The 19,364-nt window shown below is 35.3% G+C and overlaps 1 protein-coding gene across 4 annotated transcripts; it reads right to left on the bottom strand.

Annotated features, from left to right (window-relative positions):
- Nucleotides 1-1,210: 1,210 nt before the first annotated feature.
- Nucleotides 1,211-18,700, bottom strand: Kat60 (Katanin 60). 4 transcript variants are annotated; one of them, XM_067083094.1, is made up of 11 exons: nucleotides 18,536-18,700; nucleotides 15,798-15,975; nucleotides 14,042-14,147; nucleotides 13,024-13,138; nucleotides 11,943-12,135; nucleotides 11,535-11,756; nucleotides 11,072-11,251; nucleotides 9,890-10,032; nucleotides 9,291-9,403; nucleotides 8,054-8,180; nucleotides 1,211-6,012 (listed from the first exon to the last, which is right to left on the bottom strand). In XM_067083094.1, the coding sequence occupies exons 2-11, from the start codon at nucleotides 15,963-15,965 to the stop codon at nucleotides 5,814-5,816; spliced, it is 1,566 nt and encodes a 521-aa protein (XP_066939195.1). In that variant the 5' UTR covers nucleotides 15,966-15,975; nucleotides 18,536-18,700; the 3' UTR covers nucleotides 1,211-5,813. The 4 variants fall into 4 exon arrangements, with proteins under 4 accessions (XP_066939195.1, XP_066939196.1, XP_066939198.1 ...); XM_067083095.1 differs by lacking the exon at nucleotides 18,536-18,700 and adding an exon at nucleotides 18,337-18,449; XM_067083097.1 differs by lacking the exon at nucleotides 18,536-18,700 and adding an exon at nucleotides 18,327-18,431.
- Between the last annotated feature and the right edge of the window lie 664 nt (nucleotides 18,701-19,364).

Genomic DNA, 19,364 nt, shown 5'->3' on the forward strand with positions numbered 1-19,364 from the left:
CTTTTCTTTGTTTTTCAATATAACTGATTGTTTTGAAACATTTCATGTATTCATTATTATAAGCATTTGATTTTTTAACTGATCTACAGTATAGTGGTTTTGGTTGTTAATTTCTTATGTTTCAGATATTTCATAAGCGTGTGTAGTATGCATGTTCTTACAAACCCATTAGTGGAGAAACAAATCCACTTATGTATGGGTACAAATATGTTTAAAAACCCGTTAATCATAAAATATCCGTATTCCATGCAAAGCAGATCAATTCCCATCAATTTTAATGATCTTGCAGGGAGAAAAGTCCCACTGCACAGATACGGTCCTGGAGGGGAAGAAGCCATTCCTCCTTGTATAAGTAATTAAAAGTAGTGCTCCAGTTTCTGTGATCACTGCTGTTTATTGTGATTTGTCATTCATCACATTGCATTCACACATCTGTTCATTCATTTTACCTCGCACTACTGTATTGCACTAGTTGATTCCTTTGTGAGAGTACTCAATTTTTTCAGTGTCTGATTCATGTGATTCCTTTAAAGTCAGTATGTATTTTTTGTTGTACTGAAATTTTGCCCAGGGTTAATATGGGAGCTTTGTCAAGTAGATTTCATACGTGTCAAAAGATGTTTGTATACACATTAAATATTTGGCTGTTTTTATCCCTTTGCTGGATACCCTTCCTTTCCTTGGATTGGATTGAGCTGCTTTTGCCCCTTCCTCAGGTGAGGTGGTCTTATCACAAGGCCTTGTTTTTGTACTTAATAGTTAAGGTGGTCATCAACCTTTGGAAGTTTTCTCCTCTTCAGCTGTAGGACAGTCTTTCAGTCCATCATTCATCCGGTCATTCCCTAAGAGGCATGCAATTTTAAAACTATTGGATTCAGGTTTGGAGCTCTAGTGTAGCAGCCATATGTGATATTGGTGACTCCCAACAGCTGGTCTCTTTACCAGTGGAGAGGTTTGGCAGTAGCAGAGGAAGGCCAGTAGATATTCGCTGATTTCATTTGAGGTGGATTTTCTGCCCATCAATACTGTCAAGTTTTTTTTTGGCTCCTTCCTCTTGGACTGGCATCTTGTTGAAAAGCATGACTAAATTTTGTTCTATTACATGTAGTCAATGTTAAATCTTTACATTATGAATCACACAAGCCTCTCCAGCCCCTTTTTCTACCACTGCAAATTGTACTGAAGTTCAATGGGGTGCTACTGAAAACAATTTGGTAATAAATTTCTTTATTATATAATTACTTGTATAAAAGCATGATTTAAACATATTACATGATAACATAGATATCTACATTATTTAGCAATATCACATTACAGTATAATACCAACATATTTGTCAGCCTGCTGCAGTTCAAATTCAAGACATGAGGCATGTATCTCAACAATATAATTCGTTTATTTCAATGCTTGAAAGTATAGTCTTTTCTACCCATACCTAAATATTCTTAATGGAAAACAATCATTCATTTACTTTATTAATGTAAGAAAACTTGTACTTTTCTTGTAGTTTTTTAATTTCCTATTAATTAAGAATTGTTCATACAGAAAGTAGATGGAAGGTCTAACACTGATGGAATTATCCAGCCAGAAACTAACCATGGGAAAACTTGTCTAGTTAGTCAAGGGTAACGGAGTTACAAGCAAATTTAACCTGACCAGAAAAGGTTAGCAAGGACCTGGTCGTTGAGGATCCTGGCAGTATGAACTCGTGTCATGATAAGTCAATCAATACAGACCTGTACCAGTAGGGAGCAGTTTCAGCCATAGATGGCCAGGCCAAGAGAAAACTACTTGAAAAGTGTTTGTGACCAAATGAAAGATATCAAGGAATTATTTAATGACTGATACAAGCTCGGCAGCAATTGGATAAATGGAGTTCCTAAGGGTCTGTTCACCTGATCATGATAAGAAAAACAAATCTATAAAGACACCACAAGCAAGTAGCAACCACAGTACTCGAAACAATTGCCTTGCTGCCTAAGTGAACCTTAAGATGCTCCACCTATTAGAAGGGTTCCAAAAAGGGGCAGTGGCTACTTCCCTAGACCACTACACTCACAAAAAGCCAGACGAACAATGCTGCAACTGCTGAAAGGGTTCTGAAAGGAGGAAATTCCCTCAGGTTTAAATAAATTCACAAAGGCGATAATTTCCCTAATGATGTACCCTCTCAGACAGTGGAATGAATAACCAGACCAAGCATTCCAATCACTAAAAAGCTATTTGGGGTAGTTCAAAATTGTGGTCCACAAATCCACACATTTTAAATTAAATTTACTCGTAAATTCTCATAATCATGGTTATACTTTTGTACAACTGAGTGAAGCCCAGCTGGACACTGAAGGTTATTGTGTGCTAACATTCAAGTATACCATGATCTGCCCCATCACAATTGCATGGCTAGCCGCAATATGAGCCCTTTGCTGAAGTGCATGATTCCAGGATCATTCATGTGAACATCAGGAGTTCCAAATACTGTACACCAGGCACCACACGTAGTTTGCACACACATCATTCTAGCATTCTTGGATAACATACAATTGATAACCATAGTATGAACATCCCATATGTACACACAGTTCAGTACTGTGCAGACACTGAGCAAGAAGATAATAGAGACTCTACCCCATGAGTTGACCTTTAACCAACAGCTAACTTGTTACCAAGTTTAAACTACCGACTCGAGTTTGCGCTGAGGAATATTCCTATGTAAAGTCAATTGTTTGCATTTCTGTACAAACAAGTAAAATACTTCAAGCAATACAAACACATTCATTATAGAAATATTAAACTACGAGAAAGTAGTTTAAGGTTTACAATGTTTTTGTAAAAGGTCACAAATTTTAGGAATTTGTAAACATGTACTTTAAAAATTTCCTTTAATTCTACAATGATAAATGATTTACTTATAGTTTAGCTCAATTGCCTAATTAATTACTAAATAATAACATTAATAATACTGTAATATTTATAGTCTAGAGTACTGGATACCTCTTGCCTTGAATGCCTGCATACAACTGACAAATTATGAATCAACATTTTAAAGCTCTTGAAACCATAAACTATGATGAGAATATAAAGTTTGATACAGATTTCCTCTATAAAGTTTAATACAAATTTCCTCAACACAGGAAGTAATGTTAGAGAAAACTAGCATTTCCCTCTCCATAATGGGTAAAAACAACTTATGAGACCTTGGCAACTTGCTTTATCTAGAAACTTTACATTCATCCACAAAGATTAAATAAAAAAAATGAAAGCGAGAAGGATTTTGCTACGATTTCTTTCTACAAACAACTGTCAAATATTCAAAAGCACCTTTATGTATTGGTTACAGCTGTAATTTAATAATACAAGCAGTCCCGGGGTTACGTCAGGTTCGGGTTTATCGTTCTGGACTTAGGGTGCTTGCCTCACGGCGCCGTTAACCCCAATTTTTCGGCGCCGTTACCAAGACTTACGATGCTTAGGACGTGGTAAGTGCTTTTTATTCCCATTTTAATGATGATGCTTTGGGTTACGGCAATTTTCGGCTCACGGCGTGCCACCAGGGACAGAACACCTGCCGTAAACTGGGGACTGCTTAGTTATATAGACATTTTTCACATGCACAATGAATACATATATAGTTACAAAGTACAGTGTATTCAAAATATAAAAACCATGAAAATAGATCTCCTAACTCAACTATATGATGAATAAATTGCCATCCCAATGTCAACTGTACAATATATACACAAAATGAATTAATTTATCATGAAGGTTCTACGCCAAACAGAACATTTTTCACTTTTAACTGACTACAATGGAAATTTATCAATCTGGAGATTTCCTACATATATTGTACCTGTTTCAAGAAGACAATACAGAAGTAGTAAGACAACTTTTTTGGCTTCGTTGTGAATATCCAGTGGATATGCAGGTCTAATGATACATTATTTGCAAAGAATACAATTGCTTCTTTTCAATGCACAGAACGAAGATCATATACACAGGAGCTTTCCATTTCACTGGCAACAACCAACGAAAGCACTGTAATGTTCAAAGAAGCCTGAGTAGTATAATAGGTTTCAAGAAATGTATTACTGAGTTAACTCTACTAAGTAAAACATTGGGATTAAATCTCCCAAGATAAAACATTTTTGAACAAGACCGGAGGAGTGGTCAGCATAGCTACGAATGAAGATTAGGGGTACAAAGCATGCATTATCTTTGTTCATCAAACTTTGTAAAAGATGTAGCAATGTCAATGGAATTGGGAAGGACTGAAATCCTACAATGTTGAGTTGTTAAAACTACTGTATTACTTTGAACACATTTGCATATGAAAGTTATTAATGTATTTGCAAAACTAACCCAACCTAAGTAAATATGGGGACTTGGAAAAGTTCAAAAAAACCTTCATCAACATAAAAACTGTCTGCATCAGCTAACTTCTTGAATGATATTGCTGTATATCAATATTTAAATAATGCAAAACCTGTAAAACTTCTGCCAATTAAAATCCTTAATGATACGATCATGGTAAAATGAAACTATCTCAGCACCTGACGAGAATGGAATGCAAAAAAGGAACTGCCAGGCAAGGTAAATACAGAATCAAGCCAGCAAATAATCAGTTCAGGCATCTTTAATAAAATGATGCATTAGCACTTGATCCTCAGTAAAGGGGGAGTACTTAAAGAAAATTATGTTGCATTAAGGACAACTTAAATGAACAGGACAATGTCATTTTACGAAAAGTAATCATATTCTCAGGGTTTATCTAAGAAATTTATTCTGCTGTGAAATATTTTGTGAAATTGGTTCAGTTCTGCTCAAGTTTTATCGATGTAGAATTATAAATAATTCTACATCGATAAAACTCAAGCAAAACTGAACCAGTTTCACAAAAATTAAATTTAATCTGCGATATACTGCCACCTGACGTAAGACACTGAGAGGTGTCTAATACTTAACTGCATTTTTGTGGCTGGATTTACTTACTGATTTAAAAAAAATATATATGAACAATACATCTGAGACTACTGTACTTGAAATTTCAACCCTATTATAACATTCAGGTGCAGTACTACAGAAAATATCAGTATCAGTGTTAACACGGGTTCAAAATATGGCTCTCCCCGAAATGGGGAGTCTTCCCTCCAGCTGACATCAACAAACACTTTTTAGTCTTCATCTTATTGTTCCCAAACCTTTCCCCCAAAACAGCTATAGAACCTACCCCTACAAAAGAGCAGTGACACTGTGGATTCACCACACAGACGACATGAAGGGCCACATATACTTGGTTATGCCCCTCGACCTCCACTGTTCACACTACCTATTCATAGTAAAGTAAAAACCCTAAACAAAAGCAGAAGTGCCAACTTGGCAGTCAGCAGGAGTGCAGCAAGATCCCCTTATATGACGATAGCCAAAGAATAAGTGCTCGGTGACAGCAGGTGAGTGAGGGTCTTCCCCACTCATCCTCCAACCATCAGTTACTACCTCATTACCCGGTGGCAATGACAGATTCCAGCTTGCACTGAGGAATACTCCTTCATTAAAGACAATGGTCTGTATTACAGTTGGAACAAATAACAAAATGACACTGAGATCTGAATTCAAGAGCAGATTTTTTAATATTTTTGTGACTAAGATGCAATAGTTTTAATATGCTAATTAAATAAAAACTTTGTATGATAGTTATGTTATACTCCATTAAGCAGGAGCAAGACAAACGTTGCATTCTAAAGCTGTAATTGATCCCACTGCCTCTGAAAACCGTTTCACTTCTGAGACAAACTTTTGATGTAGAGTCATCTAATACCTCAAGAAGACCCAAACTCCTTCATCCACATCTCATACTTCTCCAGATCATCTTGGGAGACAGATTTGTTACATTTGAGAATGGCATCATGAAAATCTTCTTGGGTCACGGGAAGATCGAGCTCTTCCTTTGGTAAGGCACGAATTTCGTCTGGTGTCAAGCCAGCTATTTTACGCCTCATCGCCATCATAGATGCATCTCTGGGGAAGAAAAAAAAAAAAGATTTAATATAAAAACAATGCAGTTACTTAAAATTGAACTTGGTGCTTGGAGACAGTTCAAAACACAGGAAAAAACATTAAGAAAAAATGGCTAATATATTGAAATACATAAAGGTTAAATTCTAATTTCTGCATGGTTGTCCAGAAATCATTAGACTTCATATACAATAACTGTAATTAATTCATAATGTGGATAGGTAAGTATACAGGTACTGTATCAGTGGCATCACTATGGGGGGGGAAGGCCAGTTGAAATTCCCTTTGTAGCTAAACTTTAACCCTTTGGTGGTCAAAAGCAGGTATTCTCGCCCTAGCAATCATGTCCTATGACAGTCGAAAGCGACCTTTGATCAACCACAACGTTTAAAAAACACCACACTACATTTGATCCATTTTCATGCCATTGGAATGTTTTAGCTGAGAAAGTGTTTGAAATATTTTTAGTTTATTTACTTAATGTTATCAACTTATGTATGAAGTGACTGAAACTATAGTCACAGTTTTGAATAAGTGCAATGGAATTTGCTACTGATGCTTGGAGTTAATTTCCTGGAGAGATGAAGAAGATGGAATGGGATAGGTCGAAATTTTGAAGAGATTTTGGAAGGTCATAAGTCTTTTGTGTTATTGATGATATGCACTATTTCGATATATTTACATGACAAGGATATTATACTACCGTTGAACATTAAAACTTGATAACAGAAATTAGGCTAGTGTTGAACATAAGGTTGTGAGGAAATTTACATTACAGTATTTGATACATTTGCATATAGTAAGAGTTGAAAATTAATTGAAAATTATTGAGCTCTATACTATCATTTCAAATACAGGTTTACTAATTACTAATACTATAATTTTCCTCAAGAAGACCCAAACTCCTTCATCCACATCTCATACTTCTCCAGATCATCTTGGGAGACTATTCAAGAATAGTACATTTTACTAATTACAGAATTGGTACGTTAGTTTTGTGTAATTTTCCTTGGCCCCCGCAAAAAATATCTTAGGCCCCACCTAGGCCCCTAACTGATGGAATGCCAGCTATGTCACTGTACCGTATACTCATTTACAATATCATAACTAACATTAAATTTCATCAATGATGTGGTATAAATACATCTCAATGAAGGTTTATGTACTAATATATATTACAAATGTTCTATGAAAAATTTAATTAAATACAAATTCAAACTATAACTCTGCACAAGGTTAATAAAGACAATAAGGAATGGTAGTAGGTAAAATGCCCTGGCTATCTTAAATTACTATTGAGCAGATATTAAGGATGCAATTATCATACTACTGAATAACCTCTATCACTCATTCTTTGGCATAATCCATGCAGTTCACACTACTGATTAACCCATAACAATTACAGACTTAGGCATGTTGCATTGAAAAGAACTTAAATTCCAAAGACACTCTTCACATTTGGTAGTGGGAGATGTGATCCTGCGACATCTGAGTGGCATGCCACGACAACAACCATTATACCAGTGGACCAGTGAATAACTTGCATCATAACTTGTGTTATGATGCTGTAATACTGAACTGGCTGAGTTGGCAAGAACACTGAAATGCGGTAGAGTACCAAATGGGATATATCAAACTTTCAGCATTTTAGCATCTTGGGTCTTCTTGGATTTTCAGCATTTTACATCTTGGGTCAACTCATTGATAATGTCAGGCCATTTTCAGAAATTTAAAGTAAATTCTATCATTATAATAGAACATGCAATATGCACTTTACTATAGAGGAAAGACCATCACAACACATTATCCCTCGATTAGCTGCCGTTTCACATATACCATCAGGAATTACAATAAATGATGGCATGAAACTGGAAATCACAATTATTATATACACCCAACCACCTGTCTATTAATTCTGTGAAGGACTCATTATTCCTATTACTGATCCATCAACATGACAGAGAAACTGAAACGTTACCCTGTATCTAAAACTACGGCTATGCATTTGAATATACACTTACAGACATTCAGTATGTTTTCATACCTGCAAACATTAGTGATGTCAGCTCCTGAATAACCTTCCAGCATTGCTGATATTTCACCAAGATTCACAGAGTCATCTTGTTTCACTTCACGCAGATTAATGGCCAGCAATGCTTCCCTGCCTTCATCTGGAAAACAACAGTACAAGGCCTGCATTAATGTACGCTAGGATAGTCAGTGTTTTGAAAGCCTCAAAAGCAATTTTACTCCCTGTGTAAAACTGCAGATAAAGTATACCTATTTAGCATAATGCCAATCAGTATTTGATATACAACAATTTATAAGCATAGCTTTTAATTTTGAAAATCAGAATACATCTTTTTCTCGATGTCTGAAATGATTGTAGTACCACCGACCATGAAAAACTCATCAATAACAATCAACTATCTGTGATGATGCCTACACTTCTTAGAAAGTCAAATCTGATAAGAATTCTCATATACAGAAGTACACCGCTTATGTTTTTTATCTACAAAATATTATACAGTATTTTACATTTCCAAAGCATCATAAGGTTTGCATGGAAGATCTGTTCTTCAGTAAAAAGTGAAAATTAGAGCAAGATAAAGTTAAAAAAAAAAAAAAAGCAACATGTGTGAGACCCAAAAGAAATGGTTGACAATAAGAGGCAGGTAGCAATGCAATATGGGACTTTTAATACCATCTACAATGTGCCATTCCAGTTCAAATCACTCGCTAAGTGGCATCCCCATACAAGCAACAAAGTTTAATCCCTTGGTAACAATTTGCAGTATTAATAAAAACAACCTTCTGGACCTTAGAAGACCCTCAAAATACTAAAAGCATAAAAATGTGAGGATGCTACCAATGTACTAGAGATATATAAACATTGCTATCTTAAATATTTTTGGTGTTTGAATAAATATATCACTACTAAGTCAAGATGAAATGCAATGAGCAGACTGCTATAATAAAAACATAAAACTAGAATTTAAAACTGAAAATGAATGAAACAAATTATCAAAAAGTACACTTAATAATGATCTAGGAAAAATGATTAGGGACATAAATGATATAAAGGAAGGTTTGAAAAGCTGAAATTGAAAACTATACAAGAAAAACATGAAAATTCTCAACATTAATTATCTATGCAGATGACTATCAAAAATGGTTCAGAACTTGAGAGCGAAAGTAAGGTCTGCAACAACAATCTTACTAGAAAAACCTAAAGAACTACAATACAAGGTTATCTATGGTATTCATAATTAAGTACTTACGATTTGGAAGTGGAATGTAAATTCTCTTCTCCAATCTCCTCCTTAGTGCCTCATCAATATCCCAAGGGAAGTTAGTGGCAGCAAGTACCATTACCACCTTTGGTTCATCTGAGCTGTAAGTCAACAATGGTCAAGTTCAGCAAAATAAATTTACTGTGAATTTAACATGACAAATCAAAGGTGATGGACTACAATGCCACAAGCATCACAAAGAAAAGGTTCATTCCACTCGGCAAAAGACAGGGAGAGTGTTATTCAATATTTTTTTAAACTTTTATTTTCAGCTGCCAGTTTGGATATTCAATCTATGTAAAGCTGCCAATTTTGATATTCAATCTATGTAGCGTGAACTTTATAGGGTTTTGTCCTACTTGTGTCAAACTGTCTCATTCAAGATGACAATGTTAACTAAGGAAGCTGGTAAAACTATAAACAAATACCTTTGTTGCTCGGTATTATATTTCTCAAGCACATTAACTTAAAAGTAAGGTGCACCAAAGGGCTTTCCTTTCATGATTTTCCCAGCGTTCACACTACGTTAATCTTCTCTGATCTGGCAAAAAATCAGCATTTATACTAAGTAAAACTACTGTACTTACTCAGAAGACTGAAGACCATCCATCTGCATCAGCAACTCTGATTTAACACGTCTGGAAGCTTCATGCTCTGATTCTGAGCCTCTTCTAGAGCACAAAGAATCTATTTCATCAACAAAAATAGTGCTTGGGGCATAAAACCTTGCCTGAAAATAAGAATTTACAATCATCATGAACTGTTTCTTAAAATTCCTTCACCACACTTCATACTTCATCTCTATAACAATGTTACAGTAATTCATACTTATTACATGGGAAGAAGTTACTTTTCTGAATTGTACATAAAAGCACTGTGAAATTCTGAACACCCAAATATCAGTTTTGTTTAACAATCAGGTATCTAGCATATGCAATCTAGTAGAGAAAACACTCTATCCTGTGTCTGAAGAAGCAAAGCACTATAGTCTAACCAATCATTTGTGGCAACGCAAGGAGGGTAAGGGGTACAAAAGCCATGATGCCATGTTAAACAACCGGGTGGATAGCTGGTTTTCTATGAAAGTTAATTATAAAATCTGATAGATGGTCATAAGATAGATTATGCTAATGGAATTAAACCATTTATATTATTTAGCATTACCTCTAAAAAATTAAATAAATTGTTATTTAGAGGGATTTGGCACAAAGCGAGGTCAGTTTTCGGTGAATAATCCCATCTCATTTCTTAGCTTCCTGAATGTCAATTAAATCACTCTCTCTCTCTCTCTCATGTGATATGGTTAGTATAGTTCTGAAATTCAGCAGGATATTGATTTTATCCAGTATACATTGTACTTATATTAAACAAGAAAGGGACAACCATGTTACTCTTCCTCTCCTATTTCTCTCACATTTATTCCTTGTTTTTTCTGTATGCTCATTCATTTCACTTGCATATCATTTAACTTTAGTATTTTATCCTTGATTAATTTTACAGATAAATATGGTGAAGAAATATTATGGAACGAAAGAGACAAGATAGTATTTTTATTAAAGATCACCATACATCACCAAGCAGGATGCACAAAACAATGATTAAACTGTCCAGGAATCATGAATGCACGTAGACCTCGACTTAAAAGTGCTCAGCCTTCCCCACCACATGCTCTCATCATATCTTGTCAGATTTTTGCTTAAACAGGTAAGGGAGACTAAAGCAAAAAAAAAAAACATTACACATTTCTGTAAAAATTTTGGACCACTTACCATTTCAAAAAGAAGTCGGACAAGCTTTTCTGATTCTCCTCTATATTTTGATGTCAAAGTTGATGATGAAACATTGAAAAATGTTGTTCCACACTCAGTGGCCACAGCTTTTGCAAGCATAGTCTTACCAGTTCCTGGTGGTCCAACCATAAGAACTCCCTTCCATGGACGACGAATGCCCTTTGGAAAACAAACACATCTTCATTGAGTACATGGTAATAAAATAATATTCTAGTGGTTCTATGGTCTCCATGCATTTCTGTAAAAGTTGTTTCTCAAAACTTCCTAAGAGTGCAACAAAAACCAGGATTTTAGTCAACATGGTTGCATCTAACAGCACAAGACTATTTAAACTAAGGTTACAGCTACAAAACAGCTATACATAACAATAAAAGTTTATTTTTGCATATAAACAAATTTCATGTATTACTCACTTTTCTTTCAGTTATTCAATTTAACTCACCCTGAAAAAGTCTGGCATTAACATGGGCAAAACAACAGCTTCTTCAAGGAGTCTCTTGGCCTCATGTAAGTCGGCTATGTCAGTCCATCTAATACTTGGATTCTTCTGAACTATGTCTCTTTCCAACATATCCACAAGATCCCGGTCATATCCACTGGGATCGAACTTCTTCTCTTCATCTTCATCGTTTCCTGAACGTCCTTCGCCTCCTTTATCCCCACCCTGGAAACAGAGTAGACACATAACGGGCATTAATATAAAATAAAATTACTTCAAGTTAGAGGCATTTTCATCATGTGTAAAAGCATAAATTTGATCTTATTCAGAAGAAAATGCAGAGACAAAACTTCTGAAGAATGTCACAATATAAGTATGAAATAATCTGCAGACAATGTCCAAACTATGTACCTTGTCATCTTTCTTCTCAGAAGGCTCCTTTTTAAGTTTACGATCGGACGACTTGTCATCTCTTCCTCTACCTCCCTTGCTGTCTCCACCCTTCTTCGAACTAGTTGATTTGGTTCCCCTGCCAGAAGCGGCATTTTTCCCAGTGTCTTGCCTTCTAGGTCCCCTCGTAGGTTTGACCTGAGGTGCTGACCGGCTACAGTAGATACATGAATAAAATAATTATTATTATAAAGGGCATAAGGGTACCTGTGTTTAGGTACTATAATGAGCTGCAATACACATCAAAATGAAAGACATATTAATATAAAAGGTACCTATATTTAGGTACTACAGAGCGAGAGAGAAAGGAAGTGAACAAGAGGGAATGTCTGTTTCCATTACCTTGGTTTAAAGTTTGAACTGCAGTAACAGTACTAAATGCATACATTAGTTACTCATGCCAAAATAAAGTACAAGTAATTTTGATCAATATTTATATGTACTGTACTTGCTGTACAAAGAAAGCATTAAAACGCTTGAATAATACTGCATTTATAGTAATCATTACTCAAAAAATCCAAAACAGGAGTACAGTAATTGTTTTAAATTATAAATCTCTAGCAGATTTTTTTCATTCTAACATTTTATTCATTTTTTGCAAGTTTAGCCTGTATCAAAAACTATTACTGGTAATATATTTTTTATTTTTGACTAAGTATCAATTACATGAGGATTAATATATACAGTATTATCTTTCATGCAGTAATATTTTCTGTGTTAAATGTATTGCCTGCATACAGAGAATACTAAAAAGTAGCTCCACTGAAAGTAGGACTACTTTATTTGTACAATTTGTTGAAAGTTCTCAAATGACACAATTACTAACCATTACCAAAACTTCTAACCTTTAAACATATACGTCTTCAACATTTTTAAAATCTGGTTACTTTTAATTGAGAAAAGCAGCAGTACCTCAAACCTAGAGCAACAATCACCTAATCTGAGAATACAAAGTCTGATAAGTATTCAAGTACAGTACATGAAATGCCGTATTGCTCAATATCTGTAATATCTTAGTTACAATTTCCGCTGAATGCTTTACCTGTGATCTGCCGATGTTGGAGAGGGCCAGACATCTGGATCTCGTGCAGGTGGTGGGCCAAAAACATCTGGGTCTCTTGTTGGTTCTTCAAAGGAAGACATACGAAGAGACGTACCTACACAAAAAAAAGATACCCAAAGAATTAGTATTTATTGTGCCTGTATTAGGTTTGATACTGACACCTCAGTCTGAGGTACTAAAGAAAACTGATATATGTTAGGTATGACCTACATTGGTACTGGTCATATGCTGGCTAGAATTCCCATCCTATTGGCCCCCTGACCCTTTTGCTTTGATATAGTCAGATGTATTAAACAGAAAAAACATTCTGACTAGATTCTTTGCATTTCTATGTGTTCACATATGTACCACAAGTGTATCTTAAGTAATCTTTACCTCAGTTAGAAAGAAGATTGGGGATATAAAAGTTTCAACCTTTTAAAGAGTCTCATGAGGAAAAGTAGGTTTTAAGCATTGCTACCAGAACACCTTTATTATTAAAAGATCATATTTGTATTATCAAAACAAGGAAAGAGGAACATCTTTCAGCTGTTCACAGAAACCCCCTTTTAACAGAAATTTTTTGTACAGTTTTGAACAAAATCTCTGGTGAAGTTCAAGAAATAATTAAAAGTAAATTTAGAAATCAGCAGAAAGTTTCAAAAGTAACTATGCTATGATGTACTATTTCAAGTTTATCTCTCAAACTACAAGAAGTTTCTGATGTGAAAATAATAAGATAGGAGTGGCAGGAGACATAGATAGTAACATTCATGCATGCTCAGGAGCAGTTACTGTTCAAAATTCCTAGAGTTGGGTGCTCAACCAAGATATTCATCTTGAACATCCATCTTTAGTTTTAAGGACCCCTAAGATTAACAGTAGTGTAACAATAATAATGGTAATAAAAATAATGGTAATAGATGATATTTGAGTGCAGTAAATGCAGGTAATAATACAGCAATTCACTGACATAAACTACAGAGTATTATGAAAAATAAAACTATTTTGTACTTACCAATAGGTCTATCTGCCATAGCATTGGGGTTGTCAGATTTGAACATGGATATAGTATTCATTAGCTCTTTCAGGTTTTCATATTCCAATGCCACTTGTTGCTGGACCTATTCAACAGTAAGAACATATGTAAGCAATGAGAATTAAAATTACTGATGTTAATAAATCCTGCCAACAATACTGAAAGTCTTCATTACAAAGATTAAACATTATCTCTGAAGGCAATAGTGTTAGGGTGCTGAACCAGACTAAAACTATGGAATAATTGACAATAAATCAACACTTTGACAATTTACAATTGACATATCACTAAAAAACAATAACCTATTATCATCAATGTAGAATCTCTGTAATAATGGATAAGGCTGAGTCAATCATAGCTTGCAACACTATACCAAAACAGAACTTTTATTAAACAATGCACTATCTAATAAAAGTTCACTATAAATAAATTCTATTGTATTTAAAATGCACATACATGTAAAATTGGCAATGAAAACTCAAGTCTAATATCTAAGAAAATACAGTACAGTGTAGTGAATATTACAAAAAAATATCAATGAAAATTTCTCACACACAATGGTAACAATATAATCAGACACTATTGCAATTTTGTAGACAGAAGAGGATGAAAAAGATAAAAATTAATAAAAAATCTGGAGAGCCCTCATGATATTTATGCTTCAGTCAGACATGACTACAAGAACAGTTAAAGTGGAGTAAGTGACATAAGGGGGCCCCTCCTAGTGAATGGAAGCCCCAAAGTAATAATAATTACTTAGCCTGTTTTATAAAGGTAATTGGTATTTTATAATCAGTGGCTGAAAGTCAACTGGGGGTAAGAATTAAGCTATCTTTCTGTTTGATTTTATTTCTTCAGTATATTTTACTCATTTTGTTCCTTTAAACCAGGAATGGCTTCAATTTCTTTAATTCACAAAGATATGAAGTTCTTAAAATTCAAACCTTGCTATATTTAGGATTGATGTACACTAAGAAATATATATCCATCAGCTACAAATTTCATTTTGCTTTCTTTCTAAATTTTATTTCAGTTTGCACATGCAACTGCAACTGTTTGATGACACAAGAAATTCATACTAGCACCATATGTCGGCATAATGTCACTGAAAAATCAAGTACCACAACTCAAGAAAATGTGCAAATTCATATGATGGTACAGTATACATTACAATTTAGCAAATTAATCTAGAATTCAAATTGTTGACCTACTTTCACCAGTTTTTGTATAATGGATTGAAATCACCATTTCATGGATGCATTGCAAGATATATTTTCAACAACGTCATCAAGACCTATGTTTTGTATACAGTATTTTACTGTAATTTAATTTAAAGTTAAAAGACCTACTCAAATCTTGCTTCTTCCATGAATTCCATTTCCTCATATAAATTCTCATACAATACGGCTGCATTTACACTTTCACAAAAGTGATGTACTTTTCCTTTAGTAAAATGAAAACAGAGAAATGTCATTATTAGTCAATGTTATTGACAACAGAATACAGATGATAAAAAACAAGGAAGGTAGCTTGTTTAGTTATGTGGCAAAACCATCACAAAAAAAAGCTCTGGTCACCTATTACCTGTGTCTCAACATAAAATACATGAGAGCAGAAGCCTTAAATGAGCTACAAATTTCTGATTTTCAAAGTACAGTACATTAAAATACAACTTTAAGAGACAGTGATAAACGAAGATACACTTCATGTCCCAATTTTTGTAGCCAATTCATACCTGTTGCCATTTTATCTTGCGGTTAGGTTCTTGGATCGAAGCTAGAAGGCGATGGATCTGCTGAACCACACCCTGATAGTATACAGCCGCAGTTTCATACTGGCTTGTCAAGGCCATTTCTCTGGCGAGACGCATGTTCTCACTGATGTCTTGCACATTTACCATCATGACAAACTTACTGAAATAAAAAAACAAATATTGAAAATGCACAGCCAATATACCTTGAAAAACGAAAACATTTACTTTGAAATGACTGCACTACCTTTAAGCATGAACTATTATAGTAAACATGTTCAAAACAAATGCAAGAGAAATTTTCAAAAATGCTTTAGGGCAATGTAAATATAAAACAAACAAGCATGAATACAGTACTTATATTCTTTCAAAATTTAGCACTTTTCCTTGTCTTTTATAGGGGAAACTTAGTCCTAAAATGAGAGGATCATCTAATGGGCTTAACATGCACTGTTCTGGAAATTTGAGAAACCTCTACCACAACATTAAGTCTGGACTTGTAGGTGCAAGACTGAAGGGTCTTTCAGAAACCCGCCAGAATTATCAGATTCCTAGTTAAGTGCATGAGCAAGGGAGAGCTGACTCCTGTAGACCAGTTCTGTGACATAATGTTACGAGAATGAGATTGTCACCTCAGCTGCTGATCAGCTGATTCTGCCTGCATGGAATCTGAAGGCAAAGGACCCTCATATCTCAATCTATCCTTTGCATATCAAGAAGGATACTTCCTCAGAGGAGAGAAAGACAATACACTAGCCCACCCTGGAGTGGTTTCAGAATTGCTGTCAAAACTTAGACCTAGTGGTGCTGTGCATAGAAAGACAAATTGAAAGACTGGAACAGATCATGACTAATCTGAATTATGGATGATTTTCCTTAAATCAACCATTTACACACACAGCACCAAACAAGCTGGTGAACTAGATCCAGTACTGTGTAATGGAAGGGTAGTGGATGCAAACAAACATATTAAATTTACGAATGTTCTGTGCTCAATGTCAAATGGAAGACAGGATTTTCCCATTACCAGCTGCAATCCAGAGCGCAGAGTTAGGCTGGGATGTATTTCACATTTTTATTTATAGCACTTTACTGTAGATCAGGTCAGGTAGGACCTGGCAACCCACTTACATTAGGTTAGGTTAGGGAAGGTACAGTCAGAATGCATAACTGTAATTGGCTTTGTGACAATATCTTTTTTCTTTATTATCCATTTTGGGATTAATACCAATTAGGAACAATCGTGTATTTTTTCCAAATATTTCTCTTGTGGTTTATACATTTCAGACCAATCCTATTTATGCAGATCATTCATATTAGGTTTTCCCTTCCATAAAAGTTCCAATTTCTCTTTGGGGACAGCCCCTATAATTGTTACATAGCCTATAGTCAAATGGGGAAACACATGAATGACTGGTGTGCACCAACAAAAAGTAATACTCAGAAATGCCTAAATTGTACAATAAGTAGTTATAAAATATATGGTTCATGTATTTAGCAAAAAAACCAATGGTATCACAAAATTACTATATATTTATTTTTTTATGTAGCCTAACCTAAACCACATAGCCAATCCTATCTGCAAACATAGGCTACGGTAACCTGGTCCACATTTACGCTTTCTGACCTGGTATACAATTAAGTAAAATAGGTAAGATTTTAATTTAAACCATTATTGCATGTGGACTTGAAAATATCCTCCCATGTGTTAATGTGTCCATTGAACATTTCTGACATTCATTTTGATGACAAATAAACTAAACGACCACACCTAACCTAACCTAAGGTAACAGATCCTTACCCTAGTGCATGAAATTAAATTGAAAACATTCCATAAACTTACCTCAACCGGAATAACTATCAATGGGATTAAGAGGTCAAACTTTACTTTAGTTGCGCAGCCTGATTCCTGCCAGTTGTCAACCGGGACAGGTCCCTCTTACATAAATAGAAATAACCTTTCCTATAATGCCAGGTCCTGACCTAACAAGACCTTACCTACCTAACCTAACTTAGGGCAACGTGCCCTGACCTGGTCCGGGGGGGGAAGGGATGGACCCCCCTCAAAAAGGGAGGTAACCTGTCTTGGTCGGCGACTGACAGGAAATCAGGCTGCGCAATTAAAGTAAAATTTTATTGATTAAGATCCTCATACTTAATTTATTCTGTGTTTCTCCCCCGCACAAAATTCCCGTTTTCCCACCGTGGTCCCCTAACTGTAGGATACAGGCTACGGGTGGAGGCCGCTACCTCTAAAAGCACTCCTTTGCTAATGAGATTATAAATCATGAGGAAAATTATATTTTCAAGTCCAAAATGCAATAACGGTTTAAATTAAAATACTAATACCGTCGTTACAGAGGACAGGAAAAGCTGCTGGCCCTACGGTATGCCCCTAACCTACAGACCGTGGAATCCCTCTCCCGTTCAACCACGAAAAACTTAATTCACGTTAATAAAATACTTATAAACAATATACCACTGCATTTCGGTACCTTCAGACGACCAAGATACCTTTAGATACCCGAAAACAACGGTACGGTGGGGGTACCAGGTACCGTAACGTCCTTCGGAAGCTGAAAGAACCGTTCCGCCAGAAGAAGGTCATTCAAGCGTCCCACTTTCATTTTTGCTTTAAAAACGCTTCAAATTTCCTTTTAACCAAAAACAGAAGGTTAACTAACGTAAAGTAAAATAAATGTACGTATATCCTAGCTACTTACATATTACAGGTGACAGCAAACGTCCAAGAAAGGCGAAAAAAGAGGAAGAAGGGGGTGACTGAATGTCAACAACTTGACTCGTTCGGAAGGGAGCTTTTGTTATTGTCTTATTCTTCTTCTTCTTCTTCTTCTCCCATTCGACACGAAAGGAGAGCTTTGCGTGTCGAGTTATCTGACGAAAGTTATCAGTGCCGGATGTTATTGCTGTGGGGGTTCACCGGAAAGCTGTGTAATTACAGGGCCTTCCGAGAAATTGTAATAAGAACATTGCATTGTACTTGAACTGAATAGGCATTACAGTATCCACGTAAATCCTGATGACGGATCGACCATAATTTACATCAAGATTCAAGACAAGTGCTGAAAACTTTACACAGCTTTAGTATTCCACCATTCATGAATATTTACTGTCTACTTATTCGTTTGCTTTTGAAACACAAAGAGACGATAGCTGACAAAATGAATTAGAAAAAGGAACCGTTTCCCCAAGGACATTCCTCTACAGATAAGAGTTATTAACTTATTACTGGGAATTTACTACAATTGATATCAGGTGGCTAGTAACGTTTTGTAATGTTTCTGGTTATATACTCCGTTATTACGCAATAGGGTGAACCCACGGTTTATTTCAGGAATAGTTCATTACAGAACAAAAAATTCCCTTGCAGAAGTATCGTGGATAAGCCGAAAGACAGGATAATTTTCGTGTATCTAGTTTTTGCTTCTACGTTTATAAATGAACTTGAGCAAATGAACGCATCTTTTCAAAACACAGTTGCTGATCAGAGTGAATTATTCACTGATTTTAGTATCTTTTCTACATCATTAA

Source organism: Macrobrachium rosenbergii, chromosome 40 (genome assembly GCF_040412425.1).
Source record: "Macrobrachium rosenbergii isolate ZJJX-2024 chromosome 40, ASM4041242v1, whole genome shotgun sequence".
Taxonomy (NCBI): Eukaryota; Metazoa; Arthropoda; class Malacostraca; order Decapoda; family Palaemonidae; genus Macrobrachium; species Macrobrachium rosenbergii.